Genomic DNA, 19,273 nt, shown 5'->3' on the forward strand with positions numbered 1-19,273 from the left:
GCACCGCCGGTATAGTTAAAATACTTTCCCATTAAACTGCAGTCACAGTAATGCCTCGGCACGTGGGCCAGTTGTCGGGGTCCCACAATTTCACTTTTAAAAAGTCTGAACGGAATTGCTTGACAGGCGTCTTCCTTCGCCCTATGTGAGGTCCTCTAATACATTCTAGCTAGCACGCTTCTGTATTATCTCGTAAAATACTCTGTCAGAGGACAAAGAGGATCAAAGAAGAAATTCTTTGTCAAAGGAGAAATAGCCTGAGAGACATCCCTCGTAACGTTGCCAATATCCTAGACCTATCACCATCCCTCAGCATTGTTAGACTAACGAACGGGGAACTTTCGCGTTCCCTTAGCATTGCAGAAAGTTGGCTGTCTCATATGAAGCGAAATTGTGCGACTGTGAAACAACACCTGTTGCGCATTACCCGATGGTCATTAAATGATTGACTTTTTTTTTTTCCCATAGCTTTAACACCAGCGATGTTGTCTTTTCTAATATGCGCGTTTCGACAGCGTATACTTACTCGCATTGTAGAGCCAATGAAAGGAACCGCCAGGCTGTAAGCAGTCATAACTATGCCTGATGCAAAGGCTGAAAATGAGCATTTGTAAGAAAGAGCCAGTTACGAAAGCACAGTAACTGTGTACGGTTGCCTGTGCCGCGATTGTAAATGTAGCGTTTTTCCCCTTTCTTTCTTCCTTTCTTTCTTTCTTTCTTTCTTTCTTTCTTTCTTTCTTTTTCGTACGTGCAGAAAGAGGCTCGACAACTTGGGGTACCGGCGAAAATAAAGGAGCGAAGCAGATGACCACATTTGCGTGGATGAAGGAACTGCGCATTAAATGATCTTTCATTTTGTATGATAGGGCTTGTGGTCGTTAGGCAAAGGTAAATGCATTTAACGTAGGCAAACGCGGACAGTGCCTATTGAAAGGTAAATAAATTCTTTAAGAACGACTGTAGCCGGACTGAAGGTCACACAAAAAAACGTAGCGGCGACTTACACTGTGCCTATAACACGGGAGGTAAGTGTCGTGGTTAAGGCTTACCAAGTGCTTTCGTAATCCTGGGGGTCCACGCTTCATTTACTGGGAAATACTGAGCAACCACGTCCACGTACAAAACGGCAGCTTGCGAGTTGATGATGGAGGAAACAGCACTGCAATAACATGAACCAGAAGATTACTCGAGAAGTACGTGCTTCTTTCTCCTATAAATGAATAAATTTTAGAAGGCGCTATTATTTCCGCACGGCGACAGACTTGCGCAGCAGCGCTTGCGCTGGAAGTTACGCGGTATATTATCAGTGCGGACGGACACATTCATTTTCCTGCGGCGTCCCTTAACTTTGGCAAAAGTTGATGTCACTAAGCGAAGCGACCTGCAGTGAAAAAGCAGTGTCAGCGGCTTTCCCTGTAGCTGACGACTGTCGCACGTATGCCAAACGTTTGTCTCGAGCTGAGTCTAATTCTACAAATACTAATTGGCTCCTGTTAATTGTTTATTCTCGCCGGCAGGATACTCTGTAAACCGATTCTGAGGGCGGGATAGCAGGGTCTTACAAAAGGTGACGAAGGCCAGGCCTCTTGGACGACTCAAGCACGGACACTTACAGCGTAAAAAAAAAAGCCGTAAACAGTGTAATTTGTTTGGATAAACAGTTGTAACCAGAAACCCCGACAGTGAGTCACTGCATCACAGTGTAACATCTTTTATGAGAACAAAACAGCTGTATTACGACAAGATAATACAGCGCGACTTGTAGAAAGCGCAACACAATGCTAAATACTATGAATGCATAAAAGCGCAAAGCAGCTGGCGCTGTGAAACGTTCGTTAATGTAGCAGCACACTCATTGCGCGCGTACACGCATGCAAAAAAATTCTAATTAGGCGCCCCTAAATAAGAGGATAAAAAAAACTGCGCGGTCTCGCCCGGAGAGCGAAGCACGGAAAGCGATAGCGAGTTTTAGCGTTACGCTGAAGGCTCCGCAGACGGTAGTCTAAGAATACGCGGGAGCGACATGCTGGCTCGACACAGCACGCGAGGCAACGGCTGCTGCGTTGCAGAGACAGTGCCCTGGCAGCTAGCATGGCGTCTCGCAATGGTGTAAGAGATGAGACACAGAAATGAAAACCGTCTGCTGCGTGCGTGGCTTTGAAGTGCGTGCTCTCCGCACCGCTCAGACCACTGTAAACGCGCCCCGGTGGGCAAGCAGCTGCTCAGAAATTGTGCTCACAACGCTCACATGCCAACAGAGAAGACATGCAGAACGCTGCCGACATACAGACAGACATAATTTGTTGTAACTTTGGCTTCTTCGCAATGCATACGCTGCACCGTTGTAAGACGCGTTTCTTCTTTAATTTTTACGTCTTTTTCTTACCACGGCCATTGAACGCTGGTCAAGGGCGACCCACGATCACCGCGCCCGATTTCAAGGCTGCCGGCGTTTTTATGGACTTGCTGCGTGCCGTATGAAAGGCATCGTAGTGTCATGAACGCCAAACAGAACACGCATCAGAAGGGGACGGACAACGGAACCCGTGTCACCACGATGAATCTGTACAATCTAGCTCACATTTAAGTTCTTCAATCTAGAACGCAATGTAGGGAGTAAGCTTTTGTTTTTGGAGTAGTTTACTTATTTGTGTGTTTATTTCCACGTGGAGGCGATTTTTCAAGAGCGCGCACCGATTCTTACGCAGTGACCGTAAAGATGGCTCGGATGTGCCGAGTCATGCGACACGTTAGATGAGCAATACTCGGAACTTCAATAGCGCTAAAAAGCGAGGGACAGACATAGAAGCGACAACAGACAGCGCTAACGTTCAAGTGTATATTTAGAAAAAGGCACGTGTCTTTTTATGAACTTTCTGTGCATGTCAACGAAAGTTTGACTTCATGTAGATGGTGACATGCGTACATGACCCCTCTCGGCTGGCGAAATCAAGATACGCCAGCACGGTCGATGTGCCGTGCAGTTGTTGCTCTTGATTTTACTAAAACTCACAATACTCTGAAATCAGCAGTCAGTTTATTTGCGTAGCCCAGGCAAGGACCATGCCCGCTCGTCCAGTCGCCATTACGCACGCGCACTGCCCTCCGGCTTCTCCGCCCGCGCCATTATCTCGGCATGGCAGCTGCCGCCATCGTTACGGGCTGCGTGGTCGCGCGTTACGACAGTGGCTCCGGGTTCTTTGATCTTTTATTTCGCCAGCCGAGAGGGGAAGGTGGACAGTTATCATCTTTGCCAATGCCTCCGCCCCGTTTTTAGACTAAGCGCCGCACGCAACAGCCGCGTCACATCAGGGAGGAGCTTTGCGCCGATCCTCTCTTGCATACGTAATCATGCGAACGACAATGAAAAATTGGAGTCGGATGTCTCGGAGCACAGACATTCCAGAAGGATTCTTCCAACTGATGCTGTATAGAAACACGACTGCCTGTAATTTTTCAATGCAAACATACCCGCTTATACTGCGGTCAACAAGAAATTAACTATACAATTTCAGTTAATTGGGCTGCTGACAGCGATAATTATCATCTCACTTTGTGTCCCCCTGGCCAGATAACTCATTTGCACAGGTGGTCTTCGCGTGCCTCCCAGTGCCTAATTTTAAGAAAACCATAAAGCTTAATCTTGAGCACCCTGTATATTTGAAGAGTCGAGGGAACAATACGGAGCATATTTCTCTCCGGCATGTTTGCTCTTAAAGGGCCCCTCACCAGGTCTGGCCATGTTGGGCTGACAAGCACTCTGCATACAATGCGCTCTAACGATCGTGTCTGCTATGTACGACATCGCTACGCGCCGCGAAAAGAGCTGAAATTTAAAACCGAACGCCGTTTGCCATTCTCCTCGCGGGCGCGGCGCTCCAAGGCGGAGGGTGACGTATACGTGCTGGTGCGCCTACGTACATGTGTCTTTGCTGTGACGTCGCTCACAGTGACTCGTGTCTTCGAGAGTTATTGAAGGCAAGATCAGTTATTTGTGTAATATGTTGCTTGTACATACGAATTAAAGCTTAGAGAAATAAAACACACAAATAAGATGTCTGCGTGTACTTGTTTTACTTCGCACCGCAGCAAGAGAGATGTAATTCCGTTTTGTCTGCTTGTTTCCACGTCGTGCAGTCGCGCGCGCCGACGCCGAAACTATGCCACTTTCTACGTGTTCCAGCGCGCGATCGTGCTCTCTGATGCGCTTGTAATCTGCCTCAGTATTTGGGAAGCACAGACTTATACCGCTAGTCAGGTGTCCTCGTGCGCAGCGCGCAAAATCGTGCGCTGAGCGAAACGAGACGAACGCAACAGCTCGCGCGCGACGCCGCCAGCGGAAGTGCGTCGCACCTCAAAAAAAAAAAGCGAGAAAAAAAATGAAGGCGGGGCCCGTGACGTATGCGTCACGCGATCCTCGAGGTTCGGCATGAGAGAACGCAGGGAAGGAATTTCGCTTGCGGAGGCTAGACGGGGCAAGTGGAGAGAGTGTCTCTCTTGGCAGTGGCCCTCGCCCCTTGAAATCATGGGTTGGTGGCACTGATGTATTTCTATCTCGGCTATTAATGAGCCGATCTGAAAAATTTTTGCGGCAGAACTCTCTCTAGAGGACACGTAACAAGTTCCAGCGTATACCCAAAATTCGCTATGGCGCCTGGTGAGGGGCCCTTTAAGGTATGGAGTTTGTTACGTATATAACAATTAGGTCGGGGTAAAAATAAGAAATAAGGATAGCACTTAAGGAATGTGGTTAAAATGCGTGCCACGGATCTATTTTAAAATAAATATGTGATAGCCCGTTTTTTTTTTTGCTAAGATAATCGCATGCTGGTATATATTTAGAGAGTGGAGCGAGCAGTCTGTAATATGCAATCTATTTCTCTCTAGTATGTTTCCTTTTAAGGTACGCAGCCTGTTACTTATATAAGGATTAGGTAATACTTCTATTCTACTCCTATTCCTATATTCCTTGCTTATGCGGTGGTCTGAGCCGGGCCCCGAGCATATGTACACGTCATCAACAGCGTGGGATGGTCGTAAGTGGTGGATGACGAGAAAGGACCGGAATCGGGCAGAACGAATCCTTACATTACGCCGGCCTATATATAACCGGTTCCGTACTGACATCGCATACACTGCGGTGACAGTTCCCAAGGCATGCACTACATAAGCCGCGGCGGCGCGCTATGTGGTTTCGCGACTCGCCTTGTTGAGGAGCTCACGACCCCGGCGAGAAAGATGCCTGAGAAGCCCAGCACAGGCGCCAGCTCTTTCTTTACGTAGAATGGGAGGACCTGCAAGAAAGCGTAAGCATCTATTGTGGGTCACTCATGCAAGAGCGTTGACGTAAGTGCACAAAACGCGATTTGCTTTACCTGGTCCAGGGTCGAAGTCGATTTCGACAGCATCGGATCGCAGTCTCTAAATCGATATATCAGGGCGGCCGCACCTGCCATTAGCACAAGGTAGTACAACCCAGAAAAGCACACTCCGACTATGGCAGTCCTGCGTATAGGTACAGGAAAAATAACAAATAAACATATGTAATTCAATAAATGTAGTCGACTTGCACTCAATGAGTGCTTCTTTTCTATAGTTCAAACGGCCTCGAATAAGACTCAGTTTTCCGTGGGATTTCGCTGTTTGAAGTCATCACCAGAGACAGGCACGCACATTCGGTTTACGGAACAGTACGAGTACGCTTGCTTTACTGCATGCGATAGCTTTTCTTTGGTTTTATTCGACTTGCTTATTTTCTTTTTTTAATTTGGAAGCGAGAAAAAAAAAACAAATAAAAGAGGCAGAACTGTCGCAGTATTGCGCAAGCATCCTCGCACTCTGCGGGCAAACCGGATGTGCCCGCCTGTCTCTGGTGATGACTGGCAGACGGCACGTACTGTTTACCTTCAGTTATACTTCGGGCCCGTCCTCGACTGTCGACTCTTCGCGTTTCATGCACGCCAATACTATTTTAAGTTAGTTATATCAGCCACTTATTCCCGACAAACACGAAGAAATGTTCCAGTTGCATTGGCTTTATTACAAATTTGATGTACCGTTCAACAGTATCATATTGTACACGTTTGTTCGTCGGCGCCGGGGCATTTTTAGCAAGGCGCCTGCGCGGAATCCGCTTAGGAAGATGTCTATAATATTTTCTTTTGCACACACCTCTGGGCAGCGCTCAGATTCCTCGATGCGAGGTACCTCTGCAAAACCATTTGGTCAAATCCCAGCCGGTAGAGGAAAGATGCCAAGCCTCCCACTAGGCAGGACCACACGTTTTCCTCCTTGGTCAGGTCCATACTGACGCTGGAATCCAATCGAAACTCAGTTAAGCAACGATAATTCACAATACAGTGTTTACGTCTGCTTGTGTTTCAAAGTTACGCCGTCATTTGCTTTCTCGATCTCGTGGGCAAAGGGAGAGAGCAGCCAGGGATACTTTGAATGTCTCGCGTTCAAAAAATTCTAACTTTCCTTGAAGCTTGACGCGCCCTGCACTGTCACGTTGAAGTAAGTCAATATTCAAATATCAAGTAATCTGAGGATGTAAAGCAGGTACAGCGAATCTTCGCGATAAGAAACCCGTCGGGACAAGAAATTGACTTCGTTATAAGCGGTACTTTGTTGTAAGTACAGAGGCTTTAATGTCTCCAAAGGAAAGATCGACGTGCACTCGAATAGCGTCGAAGCTCGTAAAAGGCATTTTTGAAACGAATCCGCGCTCGATAGTTGCCACATAACAGTGACGAGAGAGAGAGAGAGAGACAGGTTGTGTACGGGATGTGATAACTATTTTAGCCTTAACCAAAAAAAAATTCAGCTTGGTGCTTGTAAATTGTAAGACACATTAGACAGCTCATTTATATTGCACGATGAAAAAAATCAGCTACTTCTGTCGTAAGCTTGTTATTATTTATCCGCTTTAAAGTGAACATGACAGCACCTCCAGAAAACTTCGATGTAGAACAGCGTAGAACCACAATCAAGTTCCTGTTTCTCCAAGGGAAAGGTTGGAAGCAGACTCATAATGAAATATAACGAACTTTGACTGACTGTAGCCCTTCGTATATGCTACCGTTAAGCGTTGGGTTGTCAATTTTAGAGCTGGCGAATTTGGCGTTGAAAGGGACAAAGCCAGTGGAAGGGCTGTTTCCCTCTCTGTGATTCCGAATGTTAAAGCCATGCGTGACACGTTTAAAGCGGACCACTGATAATCGGCCGAACGTATTGCTCCATATATGGGAACATGACGTTAGAGTTGGTGCAATTATCCACGACTACTTGGAAATGAAAAAGGTTGCATCGAAGTGGATGCCAAAGATTTTGATAAGTGAGCAAAAGAACGTGTGCAGACATCGGTGGCTGTTCTGGAACATTTGGAAAAAAAAATTGATCAGATTGTCTGGACAAACTGGTAACATGCATCTACTGTTAGGATCTCGAGACAAATGAACAGTCTAAGAAATGAAGTCACAGTGGTTTCCCCAGGCCAAACAAGTTCCGTGTGCAAAGGTCGGTGCAGAAGCAAATGACAACATGTTTCTTTATTTGATGGAAAGCTAGTTCTGCTGGTGGACGACCTTCAAGAGAGTTCAACCATTAATTCGGAATACTACGGTGCTGTATAGACAAAGTTGCGGAGAAACATTAAAAAATTACGGGGTCTCTTAAAATCTCTATTAAGAGGCGGACGGCGAAAGCCTACTCTTCCTCCTCTTATCATTCGCCTCTTTCTCTTTGGCTCTTCTCTTTCGCTTCTTTCTTTTAGTCATTACTGTTCACTACTAAGCATTTTTAGTTACTTGTAATCAATTGCGGTCATTACAAGCCGTCGTTAGACACGTTGGTCATATCGTAGTCATTAGTTATGTCATTACAAGTCAAATCAGTCATTCATGGTTATATTGCGCTTAGTTTTCACTGACTATGTTAAGTGAAGGACAGGACGTGGACGGACGTAGCGCAGTTGCTTTACTAAATGTCATTTCAGTCATTATTAGTCATTACTGGTCATTACTAAGCATTTTAGTCATTTGTAATCACTTGGAGTCGTTACGATTCCTCGTTAGACATACCGGTCATTTCGTGGTCATTAGTAGTCATTATTAGTAATTACTTAATATTTATTATTATTGTGATTATTGTTATTATTATTAGCCTCTACCAATCTATATTATAACGTTATCATTAACTAACTGTCACTATCAATCATTTTTCATTCTTTAATATGTCTTCATATGGCGTAATGGCGCTTCGGCGGACACTCCGGCAGTCAGGTCTGCTGACACAAACTTCACCATGAGCCTAGAAAGGCTTTCGCCTTAAAAATATATACAAACCAAAGAGCAAAGCTCTTCGAAGATGTCATCCTGTTGCATGACAACACCTAGCTGCACTGCGGGTGTAAGAATGTCAAAACTGACCTACTCAGGATTTCAAGTGATGTCCGATCCACCCTATTCGCCCGACCTGACTCCTTCTATTATCTTGTTCGCCAATCTTCAGAAAGGGCTAAATGGTCAACAATACGGGAGTGCTCTGGAGGCAACTAATGCTGCAAATGAGTGGTTACGTCACCAGACGAAAGAATTTCATTTGCAAGCACTTAAGAGGCTGCAGGATAGATGTCGCAAGTACATTGGCTTTCTGGAACAATATGTAGAATAGTATCGCAGTTACAGCTACCTTGTTCAATTCTTTTCGGGGTAGGGTTAAATACTTATCAACACCCACGTAGAAAGACAGGGAAGCTAACTAGGGGTAGTTTTGGTTGGCTTCCCTGCACAGAGAGAGGGGAGAGGGTAAGATGGTAGAAAGAGAAAGACTGTTGGCGCGCAATGGCCTCATCCGTCGGTTATCATGACGTGATGCAGTTAGTTCAGAGGAGTTACCACCATGTAGCGTCTGCTAGTTGTGCTGCAGTACTGCAAGCGTAGCATTCTTTGCCTTTTCAGATAGGTACGAAGAAATGCAAACGTTCAAACTCTGTGCGGCACCGGGCGGTCCCGTGCGAATTTGCCGCTTCGAAGTTCGTACTAAGCTGGCTGCGGTGCCGCTGTACTTCAAACAATTCAGTTAAAAAGGCATGCACCGCTGACGGGACTGCTACGAACTTCGAATAAAGCGATATTCCTAATAATGCCATATTTTCTTATAGTGAAGAATTACTGTATGGTGAAAACTTGGTTCACTTCTGTAGATGTACTTAAAGAAATTATGTCGTTTTCTCGGCGGATTTGTGGTCATGAGAGTAGCACGACAAATAACATCACATGATCAAATTGATGCATGTACACGTAGATAGTGAAGATGACTCAGCAAGCTTCAAATACGTTTGTTTCACCTGCATCTCCAGTGGAGCGCGCACTTCGGCAGTACGGCGGCTCATCTATTTATTACATGAAAGCGAAATTCAATTTGGGTTTCAAAAACCAACTTCTCAAAAGTAACTATACTTTAGAGCCTTGTAATGTATATATATGTTTTGTTGTATAGATATATATATGGTTTCTTTATGCCTACAATTGCGCGCGTTGCGTCTCCTTCCCTCACATTTAGCTTCGTTTTTACCTTTCTAACCGAGCAATGGAACGAGCCGGTTTCTTTCTTTCTTTATCCCGATAAAGCACTATTGCCTTGGAAAATAAATACATGGAAAATACTTATGTCACTCACAAAAGCTGTACTAGGCAACTATGCTGCTTCGAGCCCCACGAATACCGCAGAAACCCTGGTGCTAGCTCAGAGGAAACGAGAGATGTCTTTACTGAGAGGCACAAATTAGGCTGACGAAGATTTAAAGAAGATAGCTAGGTAGGGCTCATGGGGGTCTATAGCGACACATTTGGCTTTAGAGAGAGAGCCGAGCGTGCCTCTGATATACGCCCTAACGACGAAATGCCCATCCGTGTCTTTTTTAACAGATTTGCGCCTAAGCACAAAAGAAAGGAAAAAAACGATGCGCTAAGAGGTAAAGTACGCGTATCTGGTAGCTTGCTAAAAGCTTGTCTAATACCGCGTACAACATAAATATTGTAGGAGTGTCCGAATAGTGAAATTTAAGAATCAAATGGAACACGACTATTCAAAAAGAAGGACCTTCTAGTATCCAATCGAATATTTAGTATGGTCTAATTTCTGAACAAACTGAAATTTAACGTTTATGTGAAGTCGCTTTGTTAAAAAATGTGGCATAGCATATTCATATTATTTGATGTAGGCACTCAATTACGCTCGCAACTGGACGTCCGGCATACTGAGAAGCTCGTTAATGATAAAATACTTAAATAATTAAAGACATAGTTACCTGATGCGCAATGAAAATGAGTGCAATGAAGCAATTAGGAAAACGTCACAACATGCACATAGAGTGTTGTGTTCGTTAAACGGAGTCAAGTGCGCTAAAGGAGACAAGAAGGAGCGCGAGCCCCGCGTTTGGGATCAAGGGCGATCTGTTTTTTTTTTTTTCATTGTTACAGTTGAGTAGCTGAACAATGATGAGCATTGAACAGAACGTACTTACTCGAGTATGTATTTGTCGACCTCGAGGTCGTCCAAGGGACGCAAAGTCAGCGTACCGACGGTCGAGTCGTACATCACTTTGCCGATGACCACCAGCGGCGCCAGCAGGGTGATCAGCGCCTGTAAGCAGTCCGTCCACACGACACCCCGGAGTCCCGCCTGCGCGAGGGTCGGGGCGCAGGGCGTTAGCCGAACTCTCGAGGCTCTTATGGGAGAGAGAGGTGAAAAACAAAAACAACGCTTTCAAGGTTACCCCAAAACAGGCGTCCCAGCCTCGGAAAAAAACGTCCCCCCCCCACCCCCCCTGTAAGTTTTAAGTTTGAAAAAGATATGGTGACCGCTTCCGGTGCAACTCATCACAAATGCGCTGGGCTAGGAATGCTTATAGCCAATATCGAAGAGGCCTGCACTGGCTCCACGCTTCGTTTTCTGTGGGGCTAACAAAAGAGATTTCCTCCTCGTCGTCATCATCACAGCGGGTGGTCTCCGAATGAACTCTCGAAGCTATTAGCACACGGCAAGGGCAGAAATGATTTTTGTACATTCACTCATACTCCTGTCTTGCGCACCGAATGAGAGTTTAGTGTTCGCCATGTGGCGTCGTCTGAGTGCCTGTGATTATGCAAAGTGTTAACCCACTGAAATATTTTTTCGGGGTCTGATTTGTGAGGAAGAACGTAGAATGTTGTTACGTGTGGCAGTTTGGGCACTTCGGTATTCTATAAATAATAATAATAATAATAATAATAATAATAATAATAATAATAATAATAATAATAATAATAATAATAATAATAATAATAATAATAATAATAATAATAATATTTCCTATTTTATGTCCACTGCAGGACGAAGGCCTCTCCCTGCGATCTTCAATTATCCCTCTCCTGCGCCAACCAATTCCAACTAGCGCCCGCAAATTTCCTCATTTCATCGCCCCACGTAGTCTTCTGCCGTCTTCGACTGCTCTTCCCTTCTCGGGGTACCCATTCTGTAACCCTAATGGTTCAACGGTTATCTAACCTGCGCATTACATGACCTGCCCAGCTCCATTTTCTTCTCCTAATGTCAATTAGAATATCGGCTATACCCGTTTGCTCTCTGATCCAAACCGCTCTCTTTCTGTCTCTTAACGTTATGCTTAGAAATCTTCATTCCGTCGCTCTTTGGGCGGTCCGTAACTTGTTCTCAAGCTTCTGTGTCAGTCTCCAAGTCTCTGCCCCATATGTCAGCACCGGTAAAATGCACTGATATTCACCTTCCTTTTCAGTGATAATGGTAAGCTTCCAGTGAGGAGCCGACAATGTCTGTCGTATGCGACCCAAGCCATTTTTATTCTACGAATTTCCTTCTCATGATCACGGTTCCCTGTGATTAATTGACCTAGGTAAACGTACTCCTTCACAGACTCTAGAGGCTGACTGGCGATCCTGAACTCTTGTTCCTTTGCCCGACTATGTTGAAAGTTAGATAAAATATTGTTATTAACAAGGTAGTCTGAAATATGCCTGCGCAGTAAATGTGCCTTTGCGGAACACTATACAACGCTGGATAACCAGATACCTGCCAAATGCATCACATAACGTTGAATCACACAGTGCGTGGGAGGACCTGCAAAATTTTTTTTGTCCGTCTCCTGTTCGCGCATCTTTATTCTTTCTTATGTACGTGCTTAATCAATTTGCACTAATACTTCATGCTTCCAATTGATAGCATGAAAATTCTGCGGCTGTCGAGCGGCCGTAAAACTGCAGCATATCATTGGTTAAGAATCGTTCGTCGTCGAACCCTAATTCGCTTACGCAACTTTCCAGTGATCATGGTATATTTCTCGCGGGTTTAGCTTCCTCGTTTGTTGTCGCATTTTCGGCTCAAGTCACAATAATTTCTCTTTGATTGTTCTAATTTTATTTTTCTTGTACGCGTGTATAGGAAACTTTGTGATCTTGGTATTTGCTGGCTACTCCTTCTCTATTAGTCACAGAGTACATGTTAGCTACGAAACAAGAACAAAGAGAGAATAATGAAACGAAATGTAAATAAAACTTAGATCGTGCTCACGCGTTGTTAACAGAACGTTCTTCGAAGAAAGGATACGCGCGTATATAACATAGTCATAATTTTTACTTGAAAACGACATCGCCACTGGTCGGTGCCAAACCTGGGTCCTCAAGCAGATCGGGCCGATGCTCTGCCCGATCCGTCGCGATCACAGGCTGGACACGTTATTTTTTTAAAACACCTTGAAAGATACCTACAGTTCTCTATACACTAGGTACGGAGGCATCGCATGCGCTGCAAGCGGCTATCGCCACAGATACACGTTTGCAGAAAGAAACCAGCAACTCTTTCAATTAAGTTAGTGTCACATAGCATAGTGTGGGTGTAGGCCAGTTGGTGATTGGTGATTTGGGATGTTACCGCAAGGAACACACGAGACTTTTCGAGTGCTTTTTATGTTGCTTTTCGGGTGCACACGTCTGTCTGATCTATATAGGCTCGGCGTTTGTTCCATTAAATCATCAGTTGTCAGTATACCGCTCCGTGTTGTCCCTTTCTTCAAGTCTCGTGTGTTCCTTGCGGTAACTTCCCAAATCGAGTTAGTGTCGTCTACTGGTAGAAACGAGCGTGTCGATTACTCGTGCTTGATACAAATCCACATTGCCGGACTCCTTTCACCTTTATAACCCCCTTGTTTTCCGGTCGATTTCGAGCTACCAGGCTACGAGATGCACTTACAACTTACAACGAGATACTTACAACGGCAGCGTAGTAGGTGCCCATTAGGCCGAACATGATGCTGGCTGCTGTGACCGGTATGCCGAATACTGGAACAGATAAGGAACACTATTTGAGGTGCCAGTTAGAGCTGGGGATGAGTGACTTACTTGTGTGCGCTGTGAGTGCGGCTGAGAAGATGAGGGCGGCGCCAACGCTTTGCTGAAAGAGACAGCATTGGGAAAGAGTCCACCTTTCTGGGAATTCCTTGACTGATCAGTTACACTGTACAGTACTACACAGAAAGGAGACCACGCGAAATAAAGTCGCAGTTTCTGTGCAGGACTATTAGAATAGTTTTTTCCTCTGTTTCTTTTCTTTCTTTTTTTTCAGGTTACCGAAAATGAATCGAGCTTTTTACCATGCTTGAAGTTGCTTTGAAGAGGAATATGCTATTTACAATACTGCGGAGTTTTACACAGTGTAGTTTTGCGCCACCTTTGGCGTACTGCGTGGGTTATGGTCTAGCTGGACTGAAACACTCCTTCTTTTTAATACTCTTACTTTTTTAGTTCATTTATTCCCAGTTCGAGGGATGCTCCTCAGCTGCGACAGCGGTGAATGTTCTGGATCAGCTTCGTGTTTACGGTATAGAAAAAACTTTCCCCATTGAATATTTTCTTTTTTGTTTTTTATGGCGTTGAGTTTGATACACAAATCGCTGACGCAAAATTTGATGCGCTCTATTAAGTTCAACAAGGGTTATGTAATATATTTATCGACGGTGGGAATTATGCTGTGACACAACCATAAAAGTGCACTTGCCTTGTTTTTTTTTTTTTTCATATGAGCTAGACACCTGACACCGTAAATCCCTCTGTACTTCTCAACAAGCTGCAACTAATGAGTTTTAAAGACAAGTTTGCAGCTTTCGTTTCCCAATACCATTTGCAGAAAGCTACCAAGCAGTAAAATCAGGAAATGTGATGAGCAAAAAAAAAATATAGGTCATGAATTATGGAATTATACAAGGATCTACCATTCCACCACTTGTCTTTGAACGTACGCACAAATGATCTCAATACGTTACCACTGTCTTCCCTCTTTTTTTACGAATACGCTGGTGATACTGCGTTAGTATATCCAGACACGTCGTACGAGAGGGGCAATGACATGTACACAACATGATGTTAACAGGATTGTTGGATGTATCAGTGTTACATATTTGTCAACCAAGGTAAACCCAAAAGTCGTCTGCATCAGGAGCCTTATAAACACCTTGATTTTAAGTGTAGTCTTGACCTGCACCAAAACTGCGGAAAATGTTGCAGGTGCTCGCCGTTAGAGTACAGTGGGGCTCCTAAGTACCATGGCCTACATGCCGGGGAATTTTTTACCTAAGAGAAACAGGTCTAGCAAGTTTGCAAGATGCTATAGGGGCAGTTTCAGCACATGTCTACAGGCTATGCCACGGAGAAAACCTTCAAACGTTTACATGTCACAAAGAGAAAGTGCAATTCGATTCGCTTCCATAGTTGACGGTGAGTACTCTGAAATTAGGCAGGCAAGAATCAAACAAATTAGGAAAATTGATAAGGATATTGGCATATCGTTCACGACTCCATAACAATGACAAGAACTAAATATTAAATTATGTTTGTGCACTATACTTACAAGAATTCGTTACACATATATATGCCATCCTTTTGTAGTAACGACAAGAAAGGGGGTTAACCGAGGGTCCCGTTTTTTATTAATCATATCAAGAGAAGCAAACAATGACACCAAGGAAATCATAGGGAAAATTGCTTGTACGTGCTAATTGAAATAAGGAAATGAGTAATTAATGGCAATGAGAGTGGATGAAAAAACAACTTGCCGCAGGAGGGGAAGGGTCCCACGTCTTCGCATTACGTGTGCGATGCTCTCGTTCGCGTAATGCGAAGACGTGGGATGGTTCCGCACCTGCAGCGACTTGTTTTTTCATCCACTCTCATTGCCATTAATTACTCATTTCCTTATTTCAATGAGTAAGTACAAGCAATTTTCCCTATGTTTCCCTTGGTGTCATCGTTTGTTGGCTTTTCATGATATCCTTACGTAGTACAAAACATAATTTAAAGTAACAGCGCATAAAAATAAAACATGACAGAAGACGGAGAGACACTGCATACGTACAGTGTCGTACATATATTATGATAAAAGCACCAGCGAATTTCACGTGCCATTCATGTTCAAATATATCCCAAAAGAATTGATGGGCATTAAGAGGAAGCTTTAGCTCGGGCCCAACTCCGACGCGGCCTATTCAAATACACTTAAAACGCAGAAATGCTTTTTTGAGATAACCGCTCGAGTGATTTTAACGAAATTTGTTACATTTGCGAGAGAAAGTTAAGTTCTAGTGACTGTTGGAGGCGCAATTTCGACTTACGTCCTGACTATTTTAAACCAATTTTTAAAACTTCGAAAGTGTGAAACAAAATAGAAGCATGAAGTTAAAAAATCAATTTCTCTGTATCAAGAACAGATATCGCCGTTCTGTGAACGGCATCCATTAGATTTTTCAAAGCGGACAAATTCGATTTGTCAATTTATATCTTACGTGAATTGATTACGTTGTATACAAGGGTTCTCCAAAAGCTGTATCTTCATACTACTGAATTTTTGAAGATTCACATGTAACATATCAATTTTGCCCGCTGTAGATGTACTATTAAATGCAGTTCACAGTATTGTGATATCATTTTTCATTGCTGAGTTATAGAGTGGTAAACTTGATAGTTTCGTTTTCTGAAAGTTTTCGATTTTTGCCAATTTTTAATAAAAATTTACTACCTAAATGAAAAATTCGGAACAAACAGGAACTAGATTTGAATTGTTTTCTTTTAAAAGCAACACACCTCGTCAAGATTTGGCGCAGTGGTTGAAGAGAAAAACGAATTCTCCTTTTATATGTGTTTACATAGGAGCACCCGAGCTAACGCTTCCTCTTCACTGCTTTAGACAAGTGAAACGTTCGTTTGGAAAATGGTCTACCAGACAAAGATATCAACCGTTCTTTTCTGTCGAGCTGCTCTTCCAGCTACTCTGGTGGCGTCAGAAAATCCGCAGATTGTCTATTGTTTATGTATTGCTTGGTGCTGTGTATTGAGATTGTTTCTTTTGAGACGCATGGGTTCTCAATTTCTCCTTGAATTTCAGGGCATTGTACTTTGTTGCTCTGCTACGTTCTTTATAGGTACTATTGTTCAGACGGTGCGTGAACGATGAGCATAGTGCCCACTCTCAAGGATGTGACTGATTAGGTTGACAGAATATGTACTTGTAAGAGCACCTTTTCTAAATGATTATTATTATTATTATTATTATTATTATTATTATTATTATTATTATTATTATTATTATTATTATTATTATTATTATTATTATTGTGCACTTTCCCGAGCAGCACTGCCTGAACTGACCCTCACGTTTCTTACAGCGCGGCTCGATAGAGAGCAATTCCGGTTGCATTCATTCTCGTGAAACAGGAGTACTCACCGTTAGAATGAGGTAGATAACACACGCCGTCAACGAAATAAAAGCGTTGTATCTCATGCGAATGTACTGAAAAGCAAGATACAGAGCATTCAAAAAGAGTTCGAAAAATAAAATGTGTAAAATTAAATAAAAACAAGAACACAAAAAAAGAAGAGCATGTATGTGTCCCTTCAATACTATGCGTTCAAACGCAAAAAAACAAAGAGGGGGGGGGGGGAGAATTTACACTGTTGCTACACTGTTCGTACGAGCTTGCAACTATATTATTGAGGGTTCAGTGACTGAGTGTCTAACTTTCTAATTGATCGATTATTTAGTTATTCACGTATTATCATTTTCGCAGCGAATAAACGGTTGAGGATAGGTAATGAGCAAAAAAAAAAAAAAAATCAGGCGACCAGCGGGGGGCCGACGCCCTCGCTTGGCTTGCTCAACACTGAAAGAAGGAAACTGTGTGCGAGCACCTCTTCAGTCCAGCTGGCTTGACCGTTAATAAGCAAAGGAACCAACTACACGAGCAACCTTCTTTGCCTACTGATAGCTTATGCGCTGGATTGCGTCTGTGTGAGTTTGATGTGCTTGGTATGCCCACTCACGCAAAAAATCGCTGTGTAGGACTCGATCTAAAAGGCATCGGACGATCGAAGTATAGTACGGTTATTTTTATTTTTTGCAAACTTAACTCACATAAATACTCACATAAATACATAACTCATAAATACATAGTTTACTTTTTCTTTACGCACAAACTATAGATACACAAATACGGATACTCGATGAAAGCTTTCCGATTAAGTGCACCGAAATTTTTAGCCGATCCACGTATGTATTTATGTTTTGTTTACTTTTGCAGGTGTTCTTTAACGATTATGTGACAGAAGCAGGTGGCCTATATACTGGTCTGCGGCCTGTACACTGTTGCGCAGAACGCGACATAGACACTCGACAGTTGTTCCTAGTGACGTCGTCATGGGAAACGGCAAGGACAGTGTAAACGTTAGGAATGCTGTATACGAATAGGTCCAGAACCTTTAGAATCGCGCGGCTTTGAACTGAAGGGAAAGCGGGATGGTCTTGAGCTGAGCAAAATGTGAACTCTCTATTCTCGTGCACCTCAGAGAGAAATGGTAATTGATTATTAATCGTACTCACCATGTTAAACAGTGTAAGTGGTTTGAACTATGCATATTATAGTCTCCAGAAGCTACAAGTAACCCTCAAAGGAAGTAGCGCATTATACTTTTTTATGAAACTTGTATTTCCACATTTTTGTTTAGGTTTCGCACACGTGCACGCACGCACAACAGAATGAGCTGGTCTGGCTTTTCTCATATTTTCGGGGTGTGTGGAAGAGGGGGGGGGGGGTATTCGTAGGAATTCTATCACGTGGGTGGTTTGCCTCGTTACAGTTGATGGTTCGGCGCCCGCTTTTCGTGACAATAACTGCAGGTATGATAAGGAGACAATCTCAGCGACAATGGCCGACTGTTGGGGGGGGGGGGGGCACTCACACAGGAGGAGCTATTTGAATGTGGGCCAGCATTGTGTTGTGATCGGCCATTGACAGGACTGTTCTGGAAAGTTGTGTTTCGGTGTTTTTTTTTTTTTCGGTGGTCTCTCGAGTCACCAAAGTCATTAGCTGCACGAATGAAGACTTGCACGCTGTGTGCGCTTTAATTAGCCCTACGTTCGGCGCTTTGCATTTTGATTCAGCGCCACGGATTTTGTTGCCAACGCTGTTTCACGTCTGTTTCTTGTCTTCGCTGTGGGTTAGCTGTGCGTAATTGCTGGTCGCATTCAATGTTGCCAGCTTTTTCTCTGGCCATGTCGCTAAATTGAGACGAAGCAGTCACTAATTCTTCTCTAAAATTTGCTGCAAGGTCGCTAAAATTGTCGTTAAACTCTCGAGCGAGTTTAAGGTATTACAGGCGTGTTGTAACGCTATATTATATAGGTTAACATGGTGCAGCGTCACACACCTATCGAAAAGTTTCACGATCGCCTAGCGTCCGCGCAGGTGACCCACAAGCCGTGACTTCACCAGCAGCATGTACAGGTCTTTTACTTAGCTAATATATGTGCTAAACGGTGGATGATGAGAGCTGAAATTCTGCGTTTTTCCCGAGGTTGTAAAGAAGTTACAAATTCAGCTCAGCTCAAAACAACTGATCAAAACACCTGATGGTTACCTGATGTCCCTAGCGCGAGGACGCACTTCGTCCACGTCATGCCCAAAAATTGTTTTCAGCACTCGAGAAAGGGGAACTAAACTCCGCGACACGCAGTTATAGTCATGCTGTTAACACAGCGATGACAATTGTGTGACCATACGTACAGATCAAATGCTACGTTACCGCCAACTGTTGTACGTTAAAGCTCCGTGAAGTATTCATTTGCTCGAAAGCCGTGACAAACGGAAGCAGAGCTTTCACGTGTTTCTACAGTTGATCTGCTTTATTATTCACCTTCTGCGTTCTGCATTCCG

General features: G+C 43.8%; 2 protein-coding genes across 4 annotated transcripts in view; one reads left to right on the forward strand and one right to left on the reverse strand.

Moving 5' to 3' along the window:
* The window catches only part of LOC142576427 (zinc finger CCHC domain-containing protein 24-like), a 239,965-nt gene that overhangs the window by 36,853 nt on the left and 183,839 nt on the right, over window positions 1-19,273 (forward strand). The window contains exon 4 of one of the 3 annotated variants that reach the window (XM_075686578.1): window positions 755-860. The exons of the other annotated variants lie outside the window; for them this stretch is intronic. Within the exon in view, the coding sequence (XP_075542693.1) occupies window positions 755-808 (54 nt within the window). The 3' untranslated portion in view covers window positions 809-860. Of the gene's footprint in view, window positions 1-754; window positions 861-19,273 lie in introns of those variants that run through there. 3 annotated transcript variants of the gene reach the window in all.
* LOC142576417 (sodium-coupled monocarboxylate transporter 2-like) overlaps window positions 1-19,273 on the reverse strand; it is a 37,108-nt gene that overhangs the window by 14,441 nt on the left and 3,394 nt on the right. Inside the window, exons 2-10 of the mRNA XM_075686549.1 lie at window positions 16,789-16,854; window positions 13,416-13,467; window positions 13,288-13,355; window positions 10,529-10,686; window positions 6,172-6,312; window positions 5,376-5,505; window positions 5,206-5,294; window positions 1,050-1,159; window positions 527-594 (exon numbers count right to left, since the gene is read on the reverse strand). Of these exons, the coding sequence (XP_075542664.1) occupies window positions 527-594; window positions 1,050-1,159; window positions 5,206-5,294; window positions 5,376-5,505; window positions 6,172-6,312; window positions 10,529-10,686; window positions 13,288-13,355; window positions 13,416-13,467; window positions 16,789-16,854 (882 nt within the window). The remainder of the gene's footprint in view (window positions 1-526; window positions 595-1,049; window positions 1,160-5,205; window positions 5,295-5,375; window positions 5,506-6,171; window positions 6,313-10,528; window positions 10,687-13,287; window positions 13,356-13,415; window positions 13,468-16,788; window positions 16,855-19,273) is intronic.

Source organism: Dermacentor variabilis, chromosome 1, assembly GCF_050947875.1.
Source record: "Dermacentor variabilis isolate Ectoservices chromosome 1, ASM5094787v1, whole genome shotgun sequence".
Taxonomy (NCBI): Eukaryota; Metazoa; Arthropoda; class Arachnida; order Ixodida; family Ixodidae; genus Dermacentor; species Dermacentor variabilis.